The 20,630-nt window shown below is 48.6% G+C and overlaps 1 protein-coding gene across 1 annotated transcript; it reads left to right on the top strand.

Moving 5' to 3' along the window:
• Positions 1-1,289: 1,289 nt before the first annotated feature.
• Positions 1,290-15,255, top strand: TNFSF15 (TNF superfamily member 15; the record flags this gene model as incomplete). Its single annotated transcript, XM_082295091.1, has 4 exons — positions 1,290-1,487; positions 8,190-8,241; positions 9,478-9,525; positions 14,631-15,255. 4 exons carry the CDS (start codon positions 1,290-1,292, stop codon positions 15,056-15,058), a joined length of 726 nt encoding a protein of 241 aa, XP_082151217.1. The 3' UTR covers positions 15,059-15,255.
• Between the last annotated feature and the right edge of the window lie 5,375 nt (positions 15,256-20,630).

Consider the following 20,630-nt stretch of genomic DNA (forward strand, 5'->3'; position numbering starts at 1 on the left):
AGCTGGCTGTATTTTTGGGGGGAAAAGGATGTTACAGATAACCTGGGGCCTGAGAAAATAGTTTTCTTTCTTTGGTCTTATTTTCTAAAAACCCAAATCTGAAATGCTTTTCCTGGCAAGGTGGGGGAAACCAAACCTCTCTGACTACACAAGCGTTCAAATTTCCAGCCTGTTTCTCTACGCAGGGAAAAAGGAGAAGTTCCTGCACATCACTGTGTGTGCAGATACACATCAAAGAAAGTTTCTGTTTTAATGAGAACTTTCCTGGGGACAAAAAAGTCCAATTTCAGCAGTCTGGGTAAGTCTAAATGGCAACATCTCCATGCCAAGCACTTCCTAAATGATTGGATTTCCTTGTGGAGGATGGGCTGCTGCAGAGCAGCAGGGAGCAAGGAAGGAACTTTCCTGGGATACAGGAGCCCCTTCCAGCTGGACATCAGCTGCCAGCAGAGCTTGTTCCTCCCGGTTGTGCTGCTGATCAGCTCCAGAGGATGAGCAGCCCCTCTCTATCGGGGATAGAAGCTGTCAGTCAAGTAAGATTGACATCGTTATTCCAAAATCACACTTTTCCAAGTAGCAATAACAGACTCCTGTGACAGCACAATTTTTTGTTAAGGTTTTTAATTAAGGTCATTTGGGAGAAGATGAGCCCCAGAGCAGACAAACATCCGATTTGGGGCCTAAGCCCTGACGGTTTGGTGCAAAAGATGCAACGTTGAGCAACGGGCAGCCTCTTGTGAATTCTGCTAGAAAGAAGGGATGAAGCAACACTTCAGAGAACCAGACCCTTCTTTGGGGTCACTTGCTTCATGTCGTCTCACCTTCCCCAAAAGCCTCTTCCTCTTTCTCTGGGAAAGAAGAAACTGCCGGGCTCCGCTCGCCTCTGCCTCTCTCCCCCCCTGCTTCTCACTTTCACTCCCATTGGTTTCATGTTCCCCGTGCCACGCGGAAAAGCCTGCGAGCTTATCCAGCCCAGCAGCGGGGTTTATCCTGGTTCCACCCACTGGGACTTTCCTGGCTTCCTTCTGCACCGAGAGGGGGGAGGCAAAGCCGTCGGGAGGCAGGAGCCGGCCCCGGGCAGCGCGGGGAGCGCGGTGCTCCCGCTCTCCCTGCCGGGTTTCTATTGTAGGCGGTGCATTCCTCGGGAGGGAGGGAGGGTGTGTGTGTGTGGCGGTGCCTTCCCACACTCGGGGCAGCTCTTATTTAATGGGGGTCTCCATGCAGGCCAGGCACCACAAGAGGATTGGCAGTGCCCGGCTCTCTCGGAGAACGAGCCCGGCGCTGCTGCCATGGAGCGTGTGGTGGAGATCGGCCCGGAGGCTGCGGCTCCCGGCATCGGCCAAAGCGCCGGGATGCACCTCCGCAAGGATTTGAGGAGGATACGGTGCGCGCTGCTGCTGTGCCTGCTCGCGGTGCTGCTGCTCATGCTGCCCACCGCTTACCTGCTGATCGGGAACCTGCGAGCGCCCAGCTCCTGTGGCAGCCAGGTAAGGCACGGACGCACCTGAGTCCTGTCCCGCGCCTCCAAACGGAGCCTTTGTGGAGCTCTTTGAATCCTCGTTACGAACTCATCGTGTTTAAGAGACTCGCTGTTACATTCCTTCTTGCTTACGCCGAGGATGAACCTGATGGTTGCTCGTTCTTTTTAACTAACTGTTCCTTACTTTCACTGAGGTCACAAGTAGAGTACATGACTCGAAAACTTTTCTTGCTGTGCTGCAGGGAATGCTTAAAAAAATCACTGGTTGGTGGAAATCAGTGTCCGCGCACTGATTTCTGCCAGATTTTTGGCATACTTTCCTCCCTTCTTTTGGCTTAAATCTGCGGTTTCCCCTCCCAGTGTCTGATTTCAGGAAGATCTGCTGATGCCAGTGGGTCAGCCACCCGTCCCTGGGCTGACAGCTACAGCTCTGGTGGATTATTAATTATCATTAATGCAAACTTCTGCAGAGATCTGATTTGAGACAATTAAGGGAGTCAGACCCTAAGTTTTCTATCCTGTTTTTCACTCCTCATTAAAACTTTCTCTAGACCTAGGGATCATCTCAGCTCTTCTCCTTTGCCAAACAGCTGCACTCACTTTGCTCCCAGCCCTACAAACTTGTGCTGTGCTGCTTGTAACCCCGTTCCATGATGCTCCATTCCTCCTGCAAGTGCCGATTCCCATGGAAGGCTGTGCATTCGGCAGGAATGCCCCATGCTCTAGGTCTGGAGAAATAAGCTTTGAATTTTAGCTTCAGGTCTGTAATTCCCCAGTTAATCAGCGAGGAAGGGCCTGAGAAAGGGGGGTTGGCTTTTCAGTGGCCTCGGAGGCAGGTTTGTCACCTGGCTCACGCTTAGCCCGGGGGTGTTTAGGGAGGTGCTGGCCCCTGGGTGACCCCGAGGCTGCGCTGCCCGAGTGATGCCGATTTCAGGGTGCAGCATCCTCTGTGGTACCTGGTTCTACCTCTGTGAAGCTTCTCAGGCTGCTAAATCTGGCCATTCCTTGAGTGTATGAGGGGTGATGCTGACCTGACCCTGTCACTGCTGTCGAGCCCAGCTCTAGAAACCCAGGCTGTCCTACCTGCAGGTGCCAGAGCACAGCTTTCCTCAAGGGCTGGGCACGTTCTGAGAGGATTCAGGGGCCCTCAGTTCCAGAAGTGTGGAATTATGGCAGAGCAGAGGCTGAAGGTGGAGGAGCTTGGAAAGCTGGGTGCTACTTCAGATTGGGGGTAAAAGACACTAAAAAAAGGTGTTTTGGGGATTCTCTGCTGCTGCTCTGGGTTTGTGTCCCATGAGAGTTCAGTATTGAAACAATCTTGGAGTGAAAGAAAAATCAAATGTTAACTTGTTTAATCCATCCAATGGCTCGTGATCCTATTGGCAGAGTTAGCAGAGAAAAGCATTTTTATGAGTGGGTTTGGCTTCTTACGAGGAAAAGCGCAACGTAATCCATCAGAATTGCAACACCGGTGTGCATTGCTGTGCTCATGCTCCCAGTCAGCAGCACATAATGTTTCCACAGTGATGTAACGAGGTGATCAGAGGAGTTACAACCTCTTCCGTGCTCCTGTTCCCCATTAGCAGCACGTAATGTGTCCACAGGGATGTAAGGAGGTGATCAGAGGAGTTACAACCTCTGCGAGTCCCGGGGAGGAAGAGGAAAGTCATCGGGGCTGGCCAGGTGCCCGGGGTGCCGTGGGAGGGGCTGCACCTCGGCTGGGCCCTGCCTGTTCCCGATTTTTCATTCACCCTGCTGCTCTCTGTGCCATCGGTGTTGTCTGGCAGGACAGCGCAGAGGGGTGGATGTGTCTGCCCGGGTGCCTTGCTGTGAGTTCCCCAGGGAGATGTGTGCCCAAGGAGCCTGCAGGTTCGGGGCGGTTCAGTCCCTGGGAATGTTTCTGGGCATGAAAGCTCGCAGGAAAATGTCTTTTGCATTTCCTTCTGCATTCGAAGTTTACTAAATGACTCCGTCCTCATGTGCCCCATTGACAGCTCAGATGAAGACTTCTGGGACCAGACTTGTGTGGCAGAGCTCTTTGGGGCACTGGTTTTGGGGTGTGGGTGCCCTGGGCATACTGGGATGAGTGGGCAGCCCCGAGCTTGCCCCAAATGAGTATTGGCCTCCTGACCCTTGCAGCCCACGGGCAGAGTCCTCTGGTTGCCCCACAGAGCTCAGCCCACACACAATTGTCACCTTCTCGTGCTCTGGTGACAGTCCTGGGAGGAGGGAGGGACTCAGCAGGTGAGGAGCAGATGGAGTAAATTCCTGAGCGCGTCCTTCCTGGAGCAAAGAGGAGAAGGGAAGCCCGGGAAGGTTTGTGCAACAGGGGTGTGACCCTGGGCACGCTGCCCACGGGGTGAGGCGCTTTGCTCATCCCTGCCTCTCTGTGGGTGCATGTGGTGTCACCTGGTGCCTCTGAAGGGATGCAGAGTCACCTCTTCCACTGGAAGTGGCCCTTCAAGGGAAAAGCAGGACAAGTTATGTCATTACAGCAGCACGTGTGGGCCACCAGTTTTCTCTGTGTGTCATGGTACGATGCATCTTGAAGGAATAATTCCAGTCTGGTGGTGGTTTCTCCTGGACACCTTCCAGGCTCACTCCACTGCTCCTTTGGGAAAGAGAAATCGCTTTCTTTTGTGCTTCAGTCCAGAGCGAGGAGAGTTCTTCAAACCAGGACACGTGGCTTGTGTTATTAGCAAGAAATCTGTATAAAGGCCGTAGTGGTGCCCTGCCAGAGGAAGGGCCATCCTTCCTCGAAGGGAAGCCAAGTTTCAGTCTGAGTTCCCAAAACCATCACTTGGATGGCACAGGACAGCAGCTCGGGCTGCCTCAGCATCCCACTCAACAGAGCATCATGTCCTGTGGCCTGGAGAAGTTGGTATTTGGGTTTCTTTTTCACGGCATTCTGGGCATGTCAGGGCCACAAGCAGCATGAAGAGGAGTTCCAGATGGGAATTCCAAAGGGTTGGACATGCCCCTGTGTGCCCTGTCTGTGCCTTGGCAGCCTGGCAATGGAGAAGGGACCTGGTGCAGAGCAGGAGGAACTTGAAAATCCCAGAGGCTCCACCTGGATCCTGCCCCAAAGGATGAAGCCAGAAAGCTGGCAACAAATCCCAGGGAAGATCTGCCCTCATGGCCTGTCCATAAAGGAAGGAGAAGAACCTCAAAAGGCTTCCTGATCTTTGGGGAAGGAGAAATCCCTGGGGAGGAGCAGCAAGCACAGCTGGATGGGCCCAGGTGTTGGGATTCTGCTTCCAAAGCCAGCACCAGTTAAATCCCTGCCTGGCCACTGCTGCTGGATGCAAATGTTCCTTGTGGGCACATGCCTTGGGTACAGGCTTCCACCAGGCAGCAAAATGTTCTGATTGAAGCCAGTTTTTAGTGGCACAGGCCACATTCCTACCAAAAATTCCTGGCCCAGACCATGCAGCATCTCTGGAGTTAGAAAAATTTGGGTTTCTGTACTGGCCATGAGCTGCAGAGACCCTCCCTGTGAAATGGTGCTGACAATGGAGTGGATGGAGGAGCTGGGGATATTTTGTTCATCAATCCCTCTGCCTGCAGTGCCAGCTGCTCTTCCCATGCCCATTGGATATCAGCCCTTCTTTTTGAGTGTAGCAATGTCTGGATATAAATGCACTGGGGCTTTTGGATGTTTTTGGTACCAGAACCATCCAGAAATGTCCTGCACACAGCAATCCCCAGGGCAATTAAAGCTGCCTGTCCAAATACCTGTGAGTCAGCTCAGGGTGGGATTTTCAGCATCACCCAGTGGTTGGGCTCTCCACAGTAGCCAAAGGGAAAACTGAAGCTGTGAACTTTTCAGAATCACAGCTGAGCAAGAAAGGGAAAAGAGAGAAAAGCACTAATTGTGTAAATGTTCTCTCTGCTGTCTCGTGCTGCTCAGTTCTCCCTCCCCATCCGTGCACAACATCTGTGCCTGTTCAGGACAAGCATTACTGATACCTGGTCATTATGCAGCATTGTCTGCCACTAAAACATTTTCTAGGGGAGATTTATATTTATACTCTTATCAAATAGCACAATTAGGGGGAAAAAAAGAACAGCAACACCTTTGCCAAGCAACAGAATGATTTCACACCTTGCTCTATCCCTCTGCTGTATCTGCTGCAGCACTTTGTCCTTCAGCATCTCTTCTGCATCACTCTGTCCTTCAGCATCTTGTTTCCATCTGGCTTTCTTAGGAAATAAGTACATTTAGGTTTTAAAAAAACCCCTTTTCTTTATCTTTTACAAAGAAGCAGAATTCTTCTTGCTCTCTTTCCCTTTTTCCTGCCACCTCTTGTTTGGATTGCAACATCCAAGTTTAAACAAGGAACTTCAGCAGAAATTTGGCTTCAAGTATGTAAACAGTTCTGCAGAAGTTACGTCCTTAAATGTAGGTTTGGGACTAATTTTTTAGCTGGCTGTAGAATCGTTAGAGAATGGGATCATTTGGGAAATAAGACAATTAATCACTTGGTAAATATGTAGGGAATGTCACACAAGCAGTGTGTAAATATACTCCTAGGTGAATACGCCGGGGCTGAAAGCAAGGGGAGTGTGAGGGAAATCCTTAATTCTGACCTCGTGCTTCCCACCGGGGCAGGGACAAAGTCTGACTGTGTCACTTCAACGGGGCAGTCGTGGTTAGTCACTGCAGAAAGCAGGACTGTGAAAGTCCTTACACATAATGAAAGGCTCGGAAATCTCCTGGACAGCACAGCACCAATTTTCCCTCAGCCCCACTCTGGAATTTCACACCAATCTCTTCCAGGACGCTGCTGGGGCTGGGCATTTGTGTACAGGTGGGCAAGGGGGGAGGGGAAGGAGAATTTTCCCTACAGTTTTCCTTCTCCATTTTTTTCCCAACGCACTGGAGCAGCTATTTTAGAAATGGCTGTGTTCTGCAGGAGCCCACGGATGTTTACTTCCAGTAAAACATTAAACTATCTTTGGGTTTACTGGAGCAGCCAGCAGTCCCCAAATCCAGGCAGGCAGACTCTCCTTCTGCAAACATTCTCCTTCCCCAGACAATATAAATGATCTATTTTCTCCTTCTCCTGCGGTGTTTGAAGCTGTGTGAGACACAGCCGGCAGGAGACAGCTTCAGCATCTACATATTAATATTGTTTCAGCCTTTTATTGGACAAAGTGCCTCAAATCCTTCTCTAGGAGATGACCAGGGGCAGTTTATTCAGTTTATTCAGTATATTTTTGGTGACTCAGGAGGCACAGCCCTGGCAGGGCAGGCGTGTGACAGGCACAGTCCCTCTGAACCACTCGCCCTCAGGGCAGCAGCACTTGGCAGGGCCCAGGGCCATGTTCTGCCCGAGGGGAATGGGAGTGTTCAGCTCCAGAATGGAATTCCAGGGGAGAGGAAGGATGAGCCTTCCCCAGTGCAAGCTCAGAGCAGCAGAGCTCAGCCACTGCCAGCTGCTCTCTCAGACCTGCTCAGCTCCTGTCCCCCCAGGAATTCACCCAAAATTCCAGACAGACCTAAGGAACAGGCTTAGTCTGGAATGAGACAGGTGCAGGACAAAAAGCAGGTGGAGCTGATCCACCCCAGTCTCTGCTCTCTGAAGGGATGCAGAGTCACCTCTTCAGCTGGAAATGTCCCTTCAAGGGAAAAGCAGGACAAGTTATGTCATTACAGCAGCACGTGTGGGCCACCAGTTTTCTCTGTGTGTCATGGTACGATGCATCTTGAAGGAATAATTCCAGTCTGGTGGTGGTTTCTCCTGGACACTTCCAGGCTCCGAGCTGGTGGTGTGGGTGAACCTTTGCTCCTGTAAAGGCTCAGACCTGCCCTGCCTTGAGGAGAATCTCTCCCTTTGCTCTGCTTGCTCTGCATGGATCGGGGGGCAGGAGAGGCTCCAGGCAGCAGAGGGGCTCTGGCAGTGCTGGATGGTGTCACCATCCCACTCATGGCTGATTCCCACTGGCCACTCTGCCACTGCCCTCCCGGTTATGCCAAGGGCTTGTCCAGCTGCAGAGTTTAACACAACCTCCCCCAGGGTCCTGGAATCCTTTCGGAGATGAAGGCAGTTCCAAACCAACAGCAGAAATGTCTTGCAGTTGTCAGGAAAATTAATCCACAAACAGCAGAGGTTTATGTCCAAAAAGGAGACAGAGGAGTCCTGTTACTTTATTCGAATAAAGGGAGAGGCCATGGGACATTCCTGTGGGGTCTCTCAAGTTGTTGGAGGACACAGCCACCTATTTATCCTAATTGCCCAGCAGCATTTCCCTCTCTCTTTCCCCATTGGCTGGGGTATTGAGAGGTACAGACTTCCCAAATCACCTAACACAGACCCCCTTCTAATGTGAACCCCCCCCATTCCTTTTTCCTTGTGCCTCTGTTCTTTTCTTTAAATCCAGAGATTTAGCACCGCCTTGAGTGAGTAACAGTCTGTGCCGATCAGTGGAATTCCTATGGAATTTATGGTTCCTCCCATTGCTTCTTTCACCTCTCAGTATCTGGCTTTATCTCCGAGCAGGCCCACAGTTTGTTTGTAAAGACAAATCCCTCTCATTCCTTTCACAATGAAGCAAAGACTTGTCAGGACTCACCTTTTTGCCGAAAAGCTCCAGCTGAGCTCACTGATGTCCCTGCCGCGTGTTCCATGTTCTGGGATAACTCACACAAACCCCTCTGCGGGGTACTGGGCACCCTGAGCTGACTGCCTGTAACTCTCCCCTGCAGGTCACAGAGGAGAGGGGCTCTCACTTTCTGAAGCAACGAGCAGTAGCTGCCGGTGAGTTTGCCACCCTTTCCCCCACGCTGGCCCCTGTGGGTGCTGCAGTCCCAGCACACACCTCCCCACCTCCCTCTGCCCTCACCACCCCATCCCTGCCGAGACAAACCTGCCAGGGCGCACAGAGGCAAACCCGGTTGAGAAGATGCAGGGAGATAAGAGAGTGAAATGGGAGCATTTCTAACCGCAGGGCTGTGAAAGCTGTGCAAGCACCGGCTTCCCCCACAGCCCTGCAGGGTCACTGGGGCTCCCTGAACAAGCGAAAGCAGGGATTTGGGAGCCCCTGCTCCTCACGCTTCCCCTCTGTTCACCCTCCAGCAGTTTAGGACGCAGCCACAATGCGCCCTGTTGGTGCTGCAGCAGCTCTGACTGATGCCTTTTCCTGGTCTTAAAATCAAGAGTCATACACGGTTAGAAGGGGAAAAGGGATTTTACCTTGGTATTTATTTTAAGGATCCTTAGGTGCACACGCCCAGGTCATATGCATCGAAATGCACCCCGCCGAGTATATCCCAAAAGATCGGGTATGACCCCATAGGTTCCACCAATTAGCACATCCATCAAAGATTCCCCAATGAGAGGCCCGAGCAAGCCCCCTCCCCAAGGAGCCCCCGCCTGGATGGCTCCATCCTAGCTCACAGAATGCGCTCCGGAGGGGACCCTGGGGCCCAGGGCACACCGATCCCCAGCCACAAAGCCTCTAAAATGTTCAGTCTCCTAGCCTGACAAACTTAAGTCCAAGAATGCAGGGAAAAAGCACCAAGAATACAGAAATTGCAAAAAGGTACAACAGGGGTATAAAAGAAAAGGCAAAAAATCCTCATGGCATCATGACAAACTCCCTCGTTTGCAGTTTATTACCTCAGGGGTAACAAGGGATCCCAGCAAATAACTCCTGTCTCAGACCTCTGCAGAAATGGAGAGGGCCTGCACACATTTCCTCACAGGCATCAACCACCACTCACATTTTGTTGACTTAGGAATAAGTTCTTCCCCCAGAGGGTGCTGGGCACTGCCCAGGCTCCCCAGGGAATGGGCACGGCCCCGAGGCTGCCAGAGCTCCAGGAGCGTTTGGACAGCGCTGCCAGGGATGCCCAGGGTGGGGTTGGTGGGGGTCTGTTGGTGGGGCTGCACTGGATGATCCCTGTGGATTCCTTCCAGCTCAGGACATTCTGTGATTTTATTATTGAACAGCAGCAAACATCCTCACACCATTTTTTTTCCCTTTTCACTCAGTTACGGACACACTTTCCAGCGCAGAGAAGCCACGAGCTCACCTGACAGGTAATTCTTGTTCAAAACTGAAGCGTTTTTACAGCAGATGTTGTGGTTCAATAACCTTGGCCCACGTGGATCTGACAGGAGCAGAACATGGAGAACATAATACTCATCTTTGCCTTGTTGGCCACGCCAGATTGGGGGTGTTGTGTCTGTAGGAAAGGGCCCACTAAGGAGGCAGGACAGAAATGTCACCACTTTTCCAAGCTGTTTGCTTTATTGAATGACCAGCTTTTGTAACAGAACTGAAATAGATGCCTGATGTCTCAGTGATCTGCTGAATCCTCCAAAAAAGGCAGGGGAAGGAGCTCAAGTGAGCCCTCGTGGAGAAGTGAATTTGCAAGAATTACAAGTTTTGGAGCAAAATCAGGTGAAATCAGGCCAGTTTTATTTTATTTTTCAACAAGGCCTGACTCAGGCCACACACACCATATTCCCATCCAACCCCCCATGTTTTCAGTGAGATCATCTCTGACACATTTCAGAGCAAGCAGGGGAAGGGTAATGCCAAGTTGAGCCCTCCAGGCCTTTATGTTGTGGTAGGAAGGTGCTGTCACAAAGTCCTGTCACAGGGTAGGCTGCCAGGCCTTTCCAAGAGGCTTCCAGGCCTTTCCAAGAGGCTCCCATGCCTTTCCAGGGGGTGCCAGCATCTCCAAGGTCCCTGTCTCACCACCTCAGCCTTGAAGCCGTCTCTACACCAAGGACACTGCCCTGAGACATCCCCCACCCTCGCCAGCTCCACCCACGCAGAAAATTTGAGGTACTCCCAGAGAAAAGCTCCTGTCTGGCTCCAGTGTGGATGGAGTGAGTGCCAAAGCGTTTTCCAGCTGGCCTGATGCCATTTATCCCTCCCCAAAGTACAGCTCACTGCAGAGGCTTCCCCAGTGCCTCGAGTGTTGCCCCAGGGTGCACTTTGTAACTTGAGAAATGCAGGAAGTGCTGGGGCGATTCTCTCAAATCCTCCTGCAGAGCTCAATCAAAATCCACCTCCAGGGTTCAATCAATCTTCAGCTCAGGGCTGATGTATTTCCCAGCAGAGTTTCCTTCCCTGATGCACATCCCTGGTGCCTTTCCCTTGGACACGGGTGTTTCTGGAGCTCCAAAACTGACCTGTCCTTGTCCAAAATCACATCTTTGCTTAAGTGCACGTTTTAAAGAGCAAGAGGACAGTGTCTGCTCCTGGAAGGTTTTGTTTTCCCAAGTGCCCCATGGCAGAGAGATCCAGAGGCTCCAGTAACTCAGAGGAGCAGCCAAAGCTCTGCTCTGCTGGTGGGAACTTCCCTGGGCTGCACAAAAGCCCAGTGGCCACAGGGAAACACCCAACAGTTTTCTCCGAATTTCCTCCGCCCCCATATTTACAAAAATTCCTTTGCCATCATTCCCAGGCCACTGTGCCCATCCTCTTTGGCATTCTGCTGGGGGCCAGTCACTGTTGGCCGTAGAAAAGGGCAAGAAAAGGGGAAAGTTAAGGGAATTTTTTCTCTCCTTGCTGTGCTGTGCTGTGTAGTCATCAAGGAACCCAATATCTATGGATTATCTTTGACCCTTGTTTTAAGCCTGAACATATTCCTGGTGCTTCTCCCTGTGGCAGGGAGTTTCCAAGCACTTTGCAGGCAGAAAATATTTCCTGTTATTTTCAACTCCGTGCAAAATCATTTCTTGTGTTCCACCCTGGTTTTGTCTTCTCAGAAACCACGACTTGTGCATAGAAAGTGTAGAAGGAATAATTATTCTCCTGATCTTTGTTACATTCCCCCACCTCAGGTGCCTTTTTCAAAGTGAAGGTGGCAGACTACAAATCCTAAATTGTAGGAAATCTCTTCCACACCTTTGTTCTGTCTTCTTCTAGTTTTAGGCACATATATTGTGAAGGTGAGAGCAGAGGAGTGAGAGGAATGGGAATTAGCCAGAGTTCTTTGGGAATGCACTGATTAATTGGCAGCAGCAGAATAACTCCATGTTTTGGTGTCTGTTCCTTTATGATAAATCTCCCAGCTGCTCTTGGCCTTTTTAACTCATGCTGAGAATTTTTATTTGTCCAAACTGGCATCAAGCTCTCCCCTCCCTGATGACTTTACCTATTGAGACGTGCCAACACCCAGCTCAGACTTTCCTCCATCCCCGTTTCCTCCTGTGCATTAGTGTTTATTTGGGGCTTCTCCTTGCCCTGCTATCATCCCCTCTCCACTTACTTGGTTGGATTTGGGGTCAGGCTGCAGAGCAGTGCCTGTTCCTTCTTTTCACCCGTGGCACAGTGGATGACCAGTGTTGAAGGACCTGGCTTGTGCTCCTTGTGCTGCAGTGGTCCCAAATCCACCTCTAAATTTGGGCAGAGCATCTTTTCTCCTTTCAAATTACCTTTGTTAAATCCTCAGGGCACGAACTTGAGCACCAGAGACCCTGCAGACACAGGACCTTGCACCCTACAGGCTCCAATCTCTTGCTGAGACTCAGAGCTCAGGATTAGGCTCTCCCACTGGTGCTAAGAATTGCAGAAACCCCACAAATTCAGCACAAAATGTACCCCAAACCTGACAAGCAACAGGGATTCTCCAGCAAGGGACTGAACCAAAAGGGCTTTGGGGACAGGAGAGTTAAGAGATGCCAGGAATTTGTAGCATGTGGGAAAGTGGAAGGAACCGTGGCAATGAAGCCTTTATTAAAAGCAGATTTTAATTACTTCAGGAATTAACATCCTAGGTGTATTTGCAGGAAGTAGAGCTCCAGAATTTAGGAAATAAATAAATAAATGACAAGTACAAAGTACAGTTGCTTCTAGAAAAGCAGCTGTGCTGAAAGGCACTTGAACGTTCTTTTTTTTTTTTTCCTCCTGACTGTTATTGAAAGCACGGGGAAAATTAATTAACTTGAAAATAGAGAGCATCAATAGAGGGAGATTCGTCCTAAAAGGGAGGTTAAAGCTGTGAAACTTGACTAATTCTAGAAGTCAGGAAGTCATGTAGTTCATTGGAGATCTTATCATATTCTGTAGCTAATAAAATATATTTTTTAACTAATATAAAAATTAATTGAGGAATTGTCATTGATATTTTAAGTGTGTCATTCTACAAGAAAAGAACATTTCACAGGCAGCTTCTCTTCAAGTTCCCCCCAAAATTCCAGAGATGGCAAAGAGCCCAGGACATTTTCTGGAAATACTCTGATCTTTCCTCATCCTTCCCATCTCAAACAAGATTTCCTCTGCTCTCTGAGATGTGTTGCTCCAAGCTCTTGCAAATCTTTGGAGTGATCCAAAGCTACCTGAGCTTTTCCCAGGATTCAGACCAGTCCCTAACCCGAGAGGTGGATGAGGGTGAAGGCAGCCCAGGAGCACTTTCACTTTCTTTTATTCCCCTCTCTGTATCAAGCTCCATTGTCTCAAACCTTATCATACTTCTATAATTTAGCTTTCCTTGCTGTCACAATCCCTGTCTGGCTTCTCCTTCCCAGAAATACTCCCCTCATCCACTTTGCCTCCTGGGAAAACATCAGAAGGATTTGGTACTTCAGCAGCACTAACATGAAAAAGGCCATTATTTTGTTGTGCTGCTCAGAGAATGTTAAAGGAATTGCACTCCTAACACCTTCCTGCCTCCTCACGGATTATTTATTGCTGGAAAAGAGGGAAGCAGATGCCTCTGGGAGATGAGCACATTCCTTTTTCTGAATCTCATTTCACCCAGGATAAACCTGAAGGTTATTGCCAAGGGAATTTCAAAGCCTTCCCTCACCTTCATTCCGTTTGCCACCCTTCCCATGCACACACCCCCCTTCCCCAAATACTGAATCCAAATCAACTTTAAACATTAACACAAGCTCCTTGAAAAGGTCTCAGCTCCTAGAACACCGTCCCCTCAGTCTTTTCTCAGCATTCATCATTCATTTTCCAGGTTCATATGAATACCTGACAGAATCCTCACAGGTTTTATCCGATTCTTCTTCCCACTGCTGCTGTTTGAGCACAACAATTTTATGTGGCAGTCAGTAAAGAGCGGAGACAACTCTTGCTTCCCTGCAGAAAAATGTGCAAGGGCTGGGGTTTATTCTCCTGTCTGTTGTGTGTGAGAAATCAAAGTGGTGGAGGAGATGAAAGGAATAGGGCAGAAATTCCCTGATTTTCCCTCTGCAGCCTGGGGAGCATCCTCAGCCTAGATCAGACTGATGGAGGGAATGGAGCTCTGCTTGTAACCACAAGATTGGGGGGAAAAAGGTCTGGAGGAATGTTGAGGCTGACTAAGCTTAAGTATTTTGTTCCAGAAAAAGCATTAAAGAAAGAAACAAGGGAAAGAGAGAGATAAAAATGGTTTAAAATATAATGTGTTGCTTTGGAATTGGACCTCTTGAAGCACAGTGGGGTCTTTGGGGTTTTTGCTGAAATCCAGTGACCCTGGTAAACCAAAAGCAATTCTGCAAAAGATGTCCTTGAGAGCACTCAGGAGGAGGAGGAGCTCAAGACAAGGGCTGAGAAACCCCCACCCCCTTCAGAAGCAGCTTGGCAGGAGGAGAAGTTCAAGTGTCTCAGTGCTTGGTGACACATCATGGTGAGCAGTGTGGACACTTTGCAAGCACAGCAGTGTCTCTCTAAGAAATAGAATTGCAATCCACCCCTACTGAAGAAAAGGATGGTTTAGTGTTTCCTCTTGCTGTCCCAACCGCTAGGTACAAGCCTGGTACAACTGTCCCAGTGTTGGTGTCACTTAAGGACAGGGTTTTCACTCTGGAAATGGGTGAGATGGGAATCTCCATTGCTTCCCAGTGCCAGAGAGTGAGCCTTGAGGAAGGACAGCTCATCCTTTGGGGGTCTGACCCACAACCAGGACCCCCAAGCCCAGCTCACAGTGCCAAGGTCCTCCTAAAGCATCCTTGGTTTCAGTCCTGACAGCTCAGATCTGAACACCGTGTGGGCAATGTGGAAAAAATACCCCTGGGCAGTTGTCCTGCAGCCCATTCAGCTCAGTTTTCAAGCTCTGAAATAAGAACGTTTCTGCCCCAGCATTTTGCTCACCTTACTGAAATTCCTCCCCCTTTGGAGCAGAGCTCTCGTGTTACCCCCACACCCCTGGCAGGACCAAACTCACCCACCCTCCTCTCTCTCTCTCTCCCTCCCGCAGTGAAGAAGCAGGACCTGGCCAGCACTGTGGGGAGCCACCTGCCCATCCTGCAGTGGGAAGACAAGCGAGGCCTGGCCTTCACCAAGAACAACCTGAGTTATTCCAGCAACGCTCTGGTGATTCCTGTGTCTGGGGACTACTACGTGTACGCTCAGGTCACGTTCCGAGGGCCCATTGAGAGTAGCACCAAGCCCAACTCTGTCACCGAGATCATCACCAAGGTCACCGACAGCTACCCCGAGCCCACCCAGCTGCTGACGGGCACCAAGACCCTCAGTGAGAACAGCAATGGTTGGTTCCAGCCCATTTATCTGGGCGCTGTTGTCTCCTTGGAGGTGGGAGACAAGCTGATGGTCAACGTGAGTGACATCAAGCTGGTGGATTACACCAAGGAGCACAAAACTTTCTTTGGGGCCTTTTTGCTGTAGGGCTCTGGCAGCAGCTGGTGGGGATCCCTCCAGGGTCGTTGGGGGGACCTCGTTGGACTCTGGCTTTGTGGGCGCGTGTTGGGGTGAGATCTCTGCTGTTTTCCTTCTTTTTCTTTTGTACCATCACTCCTCTGCAGCTCGCTAGAGCCTTAATTTAATGGGTAGGGAAAGGTGAAGCTGTAGGTTGAAGTGAAATAACCCCCCCCAAAAAAACCAACAAAAACCAACCAAAAAGTAACTTAAAAAAAACTCCCCCCCAAAAAAAGAACAAAAAACAACCAAAAAACCACAAAACAACAAAAAAACCCCAAAAAAACAACAACAAAAAAAACCCAACCAAAAAAAGTCCAAAACAAACAAAAAAAGAAAGGCCAAAACGGAAAAATGAAAGTCCTATAGGAGGAAAAAAAAAAACCCATTATTTTTGAAAGTAAAAGTTGGAAGTTCTTCAAAACTTTGTAAGCTAAGGAGGAATGGCTGATACCTGTGGGTAGGAATGATGCTCTTGAATATTGAGCTAGGCTATGTCACTAATTCCACCTTCAATGTACAATTTCCTCAACTCCAAAACAACAGAAAAAAGGGGTTTTGAGCTTTCTGCAGCACTTCCAGTGTAGTTCTGCATGACCCTTCTTCAGATTCTCGTTCTAAAAGGCAATTACTTCTCATAACTTTATTATTAATAGATTTACTCAGTACTTTGCACTAACATAAAGTTCAGGTTAATAATTAACTGCTTAATTAATCCCTTCCAACTTCCCTGTAAAGTAGATTAAAATTGTATCTTGTGCTTTGCAGAAGCTACTTGAGATTTTTGGTTTTTCCAGAAAATTGTTTACAGTTCTCTAAGTCCATATACAGCCTCAAAATGTTCTGGAAAAGATCTAGGGAACACGCAAAACACTTTCTGTTTCAGCATGAAAGTGGAATGTCCCCTCCAGGTCTTAACTTTAGGATAGCAGAAAAAAAAAACCCAAACAAGGCAGAGAGAGACACGGAGCAAAATTTTGCACACTTTTAAATCAGCCCCCAAAATTTTGGGAGAAAACCTCTGCAGTGTTTTGCTTTCCATTACATTTAGTGCAAAGCAAGTGCAACTAAAAAATCCCTGGCTTGGTGCTCCAACCATTGCTGATGGTGGCCCCCAACCCCAAGGGACTCCCCAGCCTCGCCCTGGGTGAAGGTTGGCCACCAGTTGTCCCCACACGAGGTGAAAAGATCCAAAGACACGACCCTGCTGGAGCTCAGGAGTGTTTAACTTCCCACCTTGCACTTACTCATATCTGCAGACCTTTCTGTCTCTCAGGGAAATTCCCTTTTTTCTCTCCCCTCCTTCAGCAAACACATCTCCAGCAATGGCTCAGGTCATGTCCCCATGGACTGGGACTTTACACCCCGAACAGCCCCGAGGTCTCACAGCTGAGCACCCACCACCCAAGCACCAGGCTCCCCTCTCTGCAGCTCTTCCCTGCCTCACCTCCTTGGATTTCCTCCGTTTTTCCACTTCTTGCCCAGCAATAACAGCAAGGCTTTGTTGCCTGAGCTGATGTTTCCACCCAAAGCCGTGGTGGAACCCAAAGTCCCCCCGTTGGCGCTGGGGAGACACCGAGGTGGGGAATTGCAGCTCTGGGGGTGAGGGGTTGTGTCTGCAGAGCTCAGCTGGGCAGAGGCTTTGTAGTGGAGACAACCCCATGTGTGATCCTGCAGCTTTGTCCATGGCAAACCTCTTCCCACCAGGAGATCATTTATTGCTCTGGGAAGATCTCTTTGAGCTGACAAGAACTCAGTGGAGCAGCTGGAGCAGGGAGAGAAGCCAAGGAGGTTGGGAAGGGAGGAGAGGAGCAGAGCAGGAGGAGGGATGGTCCAGGCAGCAGCAGGATCTCTGTGTCTTCATGTCTTGGTGTAAGGACCTTCCTGCTGACATGAAAACTGGCCCATATTTGTAGTAAATCATCTCAAAAAGGTGGCTTTTTGCCCATTCTTGCCTATCCTGCAAATCCTGGGTCCCACGGTCTCAGTCCTTCCCTGTTTTATCTACAGAGCCAGCATGAGGCACATCACAACAGCCAGGAGTTTGCCACCCTGCCCTGCCCTCTTTTCCTCTGCTTCCAGATTTTCCTTGAGTGGCATCATTGAGTGTTGGCCCCTGGCACAACTCTGCCCATTTGGAGACCTTGACAAATTCCTTGCATCAAAACCTCATCCCAGTTTGGCTTCCCATCCTTTCTTTGACTCATTCTTTGCTTCCCCCACATCCACATCTCAGCTGTCCTCTTGATCCCTTGCTGCTTCCAGCCTTCCTGGCCCTGTCCAACAGGTGCCAGGACACTTCTTTATCCAAATGCCATTTTTTACACTCAATTTCTCCAGTGCACAAAGGAAACTGACATCTCAAAATAGGGTTGGAGAAAGTAAATTTAATGATCCTGCAGGCAGATGGAAACACTCTGAGTCAAGGGATCCTCTTACGTCTTTATTATCCAGATCAATTCCATCTTGGAGTCCTTATTTCTATTTTCGCCACCTGCTCAGCCTATTTTTTAAGCTGAGCCTGGAGCAGTTATTCCCAATTATCCATTCAGTGCTTGGCACACACAACCTCAGCCTTGTTACTCCTCAGAAAGCAGTTCTGGTGACCCAGCTCCTTTTCAGGGCTCTTCTTCCTGCTCCGAGACCCCCCCACCAGGGTAAAATCTGGTGAAATCCCCCCACTCTTGGCACTTCTAGACAAAATTATTCCCTGTGAAACCCTGAGACTTTCCATAGCTCAGATTCTCTGCTGCGTTCCCTCAATACCTCACGTTGAGTCTTTGATCACTCGGTCGTGTGCCCCGAACAGGATCTGAACTCACGAAAACACAAAATCCGCAGCTTTTGGAACACGTGGAGCCCTTCAGGTGACCAGCACACGAAACAACGGGGTCAGTCTCATAAAGGAAGATTTGAAATCATCTTTCCCAGACAGGTGATTCCCAGCAATTAGGGCAGGAGAGCTTCTGCGAGGTGCAGAACAGGGTTAATTTGGTTTATCCTTGGTGGAAATTGGAGGGGAAATTCTCTTTTTTTCTGGGATAATTACAGTAATTCAGAAAGCTTCTCTTTACTGTGAAAGGGCTGATTGTTCTGAGGGCACAAGGCAATCCTGATAGGCTGCGACAGCAGATTTCCAGGAAAACTGTATCCCAAGGCAGCATCACTCAGTCCTGGTGTGTGAATGATGGGAATTGTGAGGGCTGTGGGAGAGGAGTGGGGAATGCAACATCTGGCATTCAGTCAAAGAGCCTTCTGTGGGATATTTACACACAAACAGAAATATATTTTTGTGGATATTCCATAGACATTCCAGGAACCCCACTGGCAATAATGAGCCTTTTTTAGCACATAATTTGTGTCCACTGCACACTAAAGATGAATTCCACCAGCAGAAAGTTGCCTGCTGCAGCTCCATTCCAGGTGTGATTCTCTTGATCCATTATCCATAAAAAACATTTCTTTTAGTCCAGTTAGAGCTTTTGCACCCCATGACCCACACCAGCTTTGAGCACACTTAGCACACATTTTATAGGATAGAAACCAATATATGTGGCATTACTTGTTTTAAAGTGGTGCAGGCATATTGATCCCCACATGTATCCTCATGGAAATTCTCTTTATTCCCTTTTTCCCCCCTTTTCAGTGCTAATAATGTTACTGTACCAGTGACCAGCACATAAAATAAGTGTTCAGGGGCTGATTCTGAGCCTGTTTTCTATCAGATATTCCTCCACAGAAGTCAAAGGCACAAAGTCAGAGTAAAGCCACTTAAGTCAAACAAAAATCGAGCTTAAAGGGAAATATCTCCAACAGACTGAACCTGAACTGTGGATTCTCAGATTGTTTTTTTTTTTTAAAGCTAAATAAGGGCACAAGTGTTCCCCGAAATTTGTGTTTGTTGATTTAGAAAATGTAAAGCATTTCTGGAGATGTGCAAACGCACAGGAATCAGCATTTTTGATTAAATGAGAAGCTGATGAAATCTGGTCATGGGAAGCAGTGACCTTAAAGTCTGTGGTCAAGCTGAACACGTGCTTTGGTTTGGGTGGCCATGAAACCAAAACCATTATCAGGAAAAATAAATGGAATCTGGAGGAAAAAAGGGTGAAATAGGCAGCTTGGGCTAAATAAGGTAAAATGATGATTTCAGGTTCTGACCCTTCCATTTCTTAGGAAAAAGAACCCGAAAGCACTTTCCAGGACAAAACCACTGAAAGAAGAAGCATCAAATTATTATTTTTTAACTGCTCAAAATATTCTAGATCTTAGGAGTTGTCTTCTTCCCTAATCTCTTTCATGCCCCAAGAAACTAACACTAAGCACAACCCAAATTCATAAAAGAGTTCATTACCTACCGCTTCCTTTCCCCTTAAAAACTGAATGTTGATAAATAAGCATTAACTTTCTCTCCATGTACATGCAGAAGTAAATTTTAATCAAGTTATAAAGAAAGCAGCTCCAAATCCTACCAACATTTCTTTGTGCTGAATGTAGCCCTGAGCTCGTGGCCAAAGGGGACTGTGGTAAAAACCAGCTCCTCTTTGGTGAATGGGAGGAGTAAAATCTGCATTCCTCAAATTAAACATGGACAGAAAGTCTTAGTTGTGTTTCTCCTCAGCTCCATCGTGGTTTGGAGCAATCTTCCAAATCGAAGAGTGACTGCAGGGACTGCCCAGCACAGGGGTGTTGGCAGGATTGGTGTCCAAGGGTGTAAAACATCACCCAAAAAGATGCTGCTGAGATGTTTTTGGATGTGGCAGGGCAGGGGATGTGATGAGCAAACCCCTCTACAAAGGGGGTCCCAGACCAAGCCCAACAGATTGAGGAATTCACTCGAAAATTTCAACACAATATTGCAGAAGTTTGAAGGAATCTTGGTTTTTTCACCCCTCTATGGCACAACTGACCACCCTGTCCTTTGTGTTATTTACCTTCTGAGTGGCCCATCATTTCAGGTGAGAAATGAGGAGAGAATTCATTCTTTAGAAGAATCAGAAAATGTCAAGGATCTTTGCCCACATCTGGGTGTTACACACCAGTAATAGCATTTTGCTATTGTAAGGGATTTCCTAGAAGGGATTGTCTTTTATCTTGTGCCTCAGCACTGAGATGTATCTTTACCACAAGAACTGACTTAGCTTCTTTATTTTTTTCCCAAGTTTTATGATAATAAAAATGCAACTTAACAAATGTGACCACTTTTGATGCCGGTCCCCTTCCCAAAACACTAATCACAATTAAGAGTGACCAGCTGATGCAGCCAGGTAGGGCTGATGTATAAAAAACCAGTTTGACTGTGTGTAAATGTGTGAATAATCATTATTTTATGCAGTTAGAGGTCCCTCAGCTGAGTGAAGTCGGGTCCAGACTTTCCCCTGGGAATTTAGAGACACTTGCACTTCATAAGGCAAAAACCATACACAAAAACACCTCAGCATTTTAGGAATTCCGTGTTCCCAATTGCTCAGCTCCTGGCTGACAGGCATTACCCAAGCAGGAAATTTTGGGCAAATGAGAGTCAAAGTGAAGGCAGCAGAGC

The sequence above is a fragment of the Coloeus monedula genome, assembly GCF_965178545.1.
Source record: "Coloeus monedula genome assembly, chromosome: 21".
In the NCBI taxonomy this organism is placed as follows: Eukaryota; Metazoa; Chordata; class Aves; order Passeriformes; family Corvidae; genus Coloeus; species Coloeus monedula.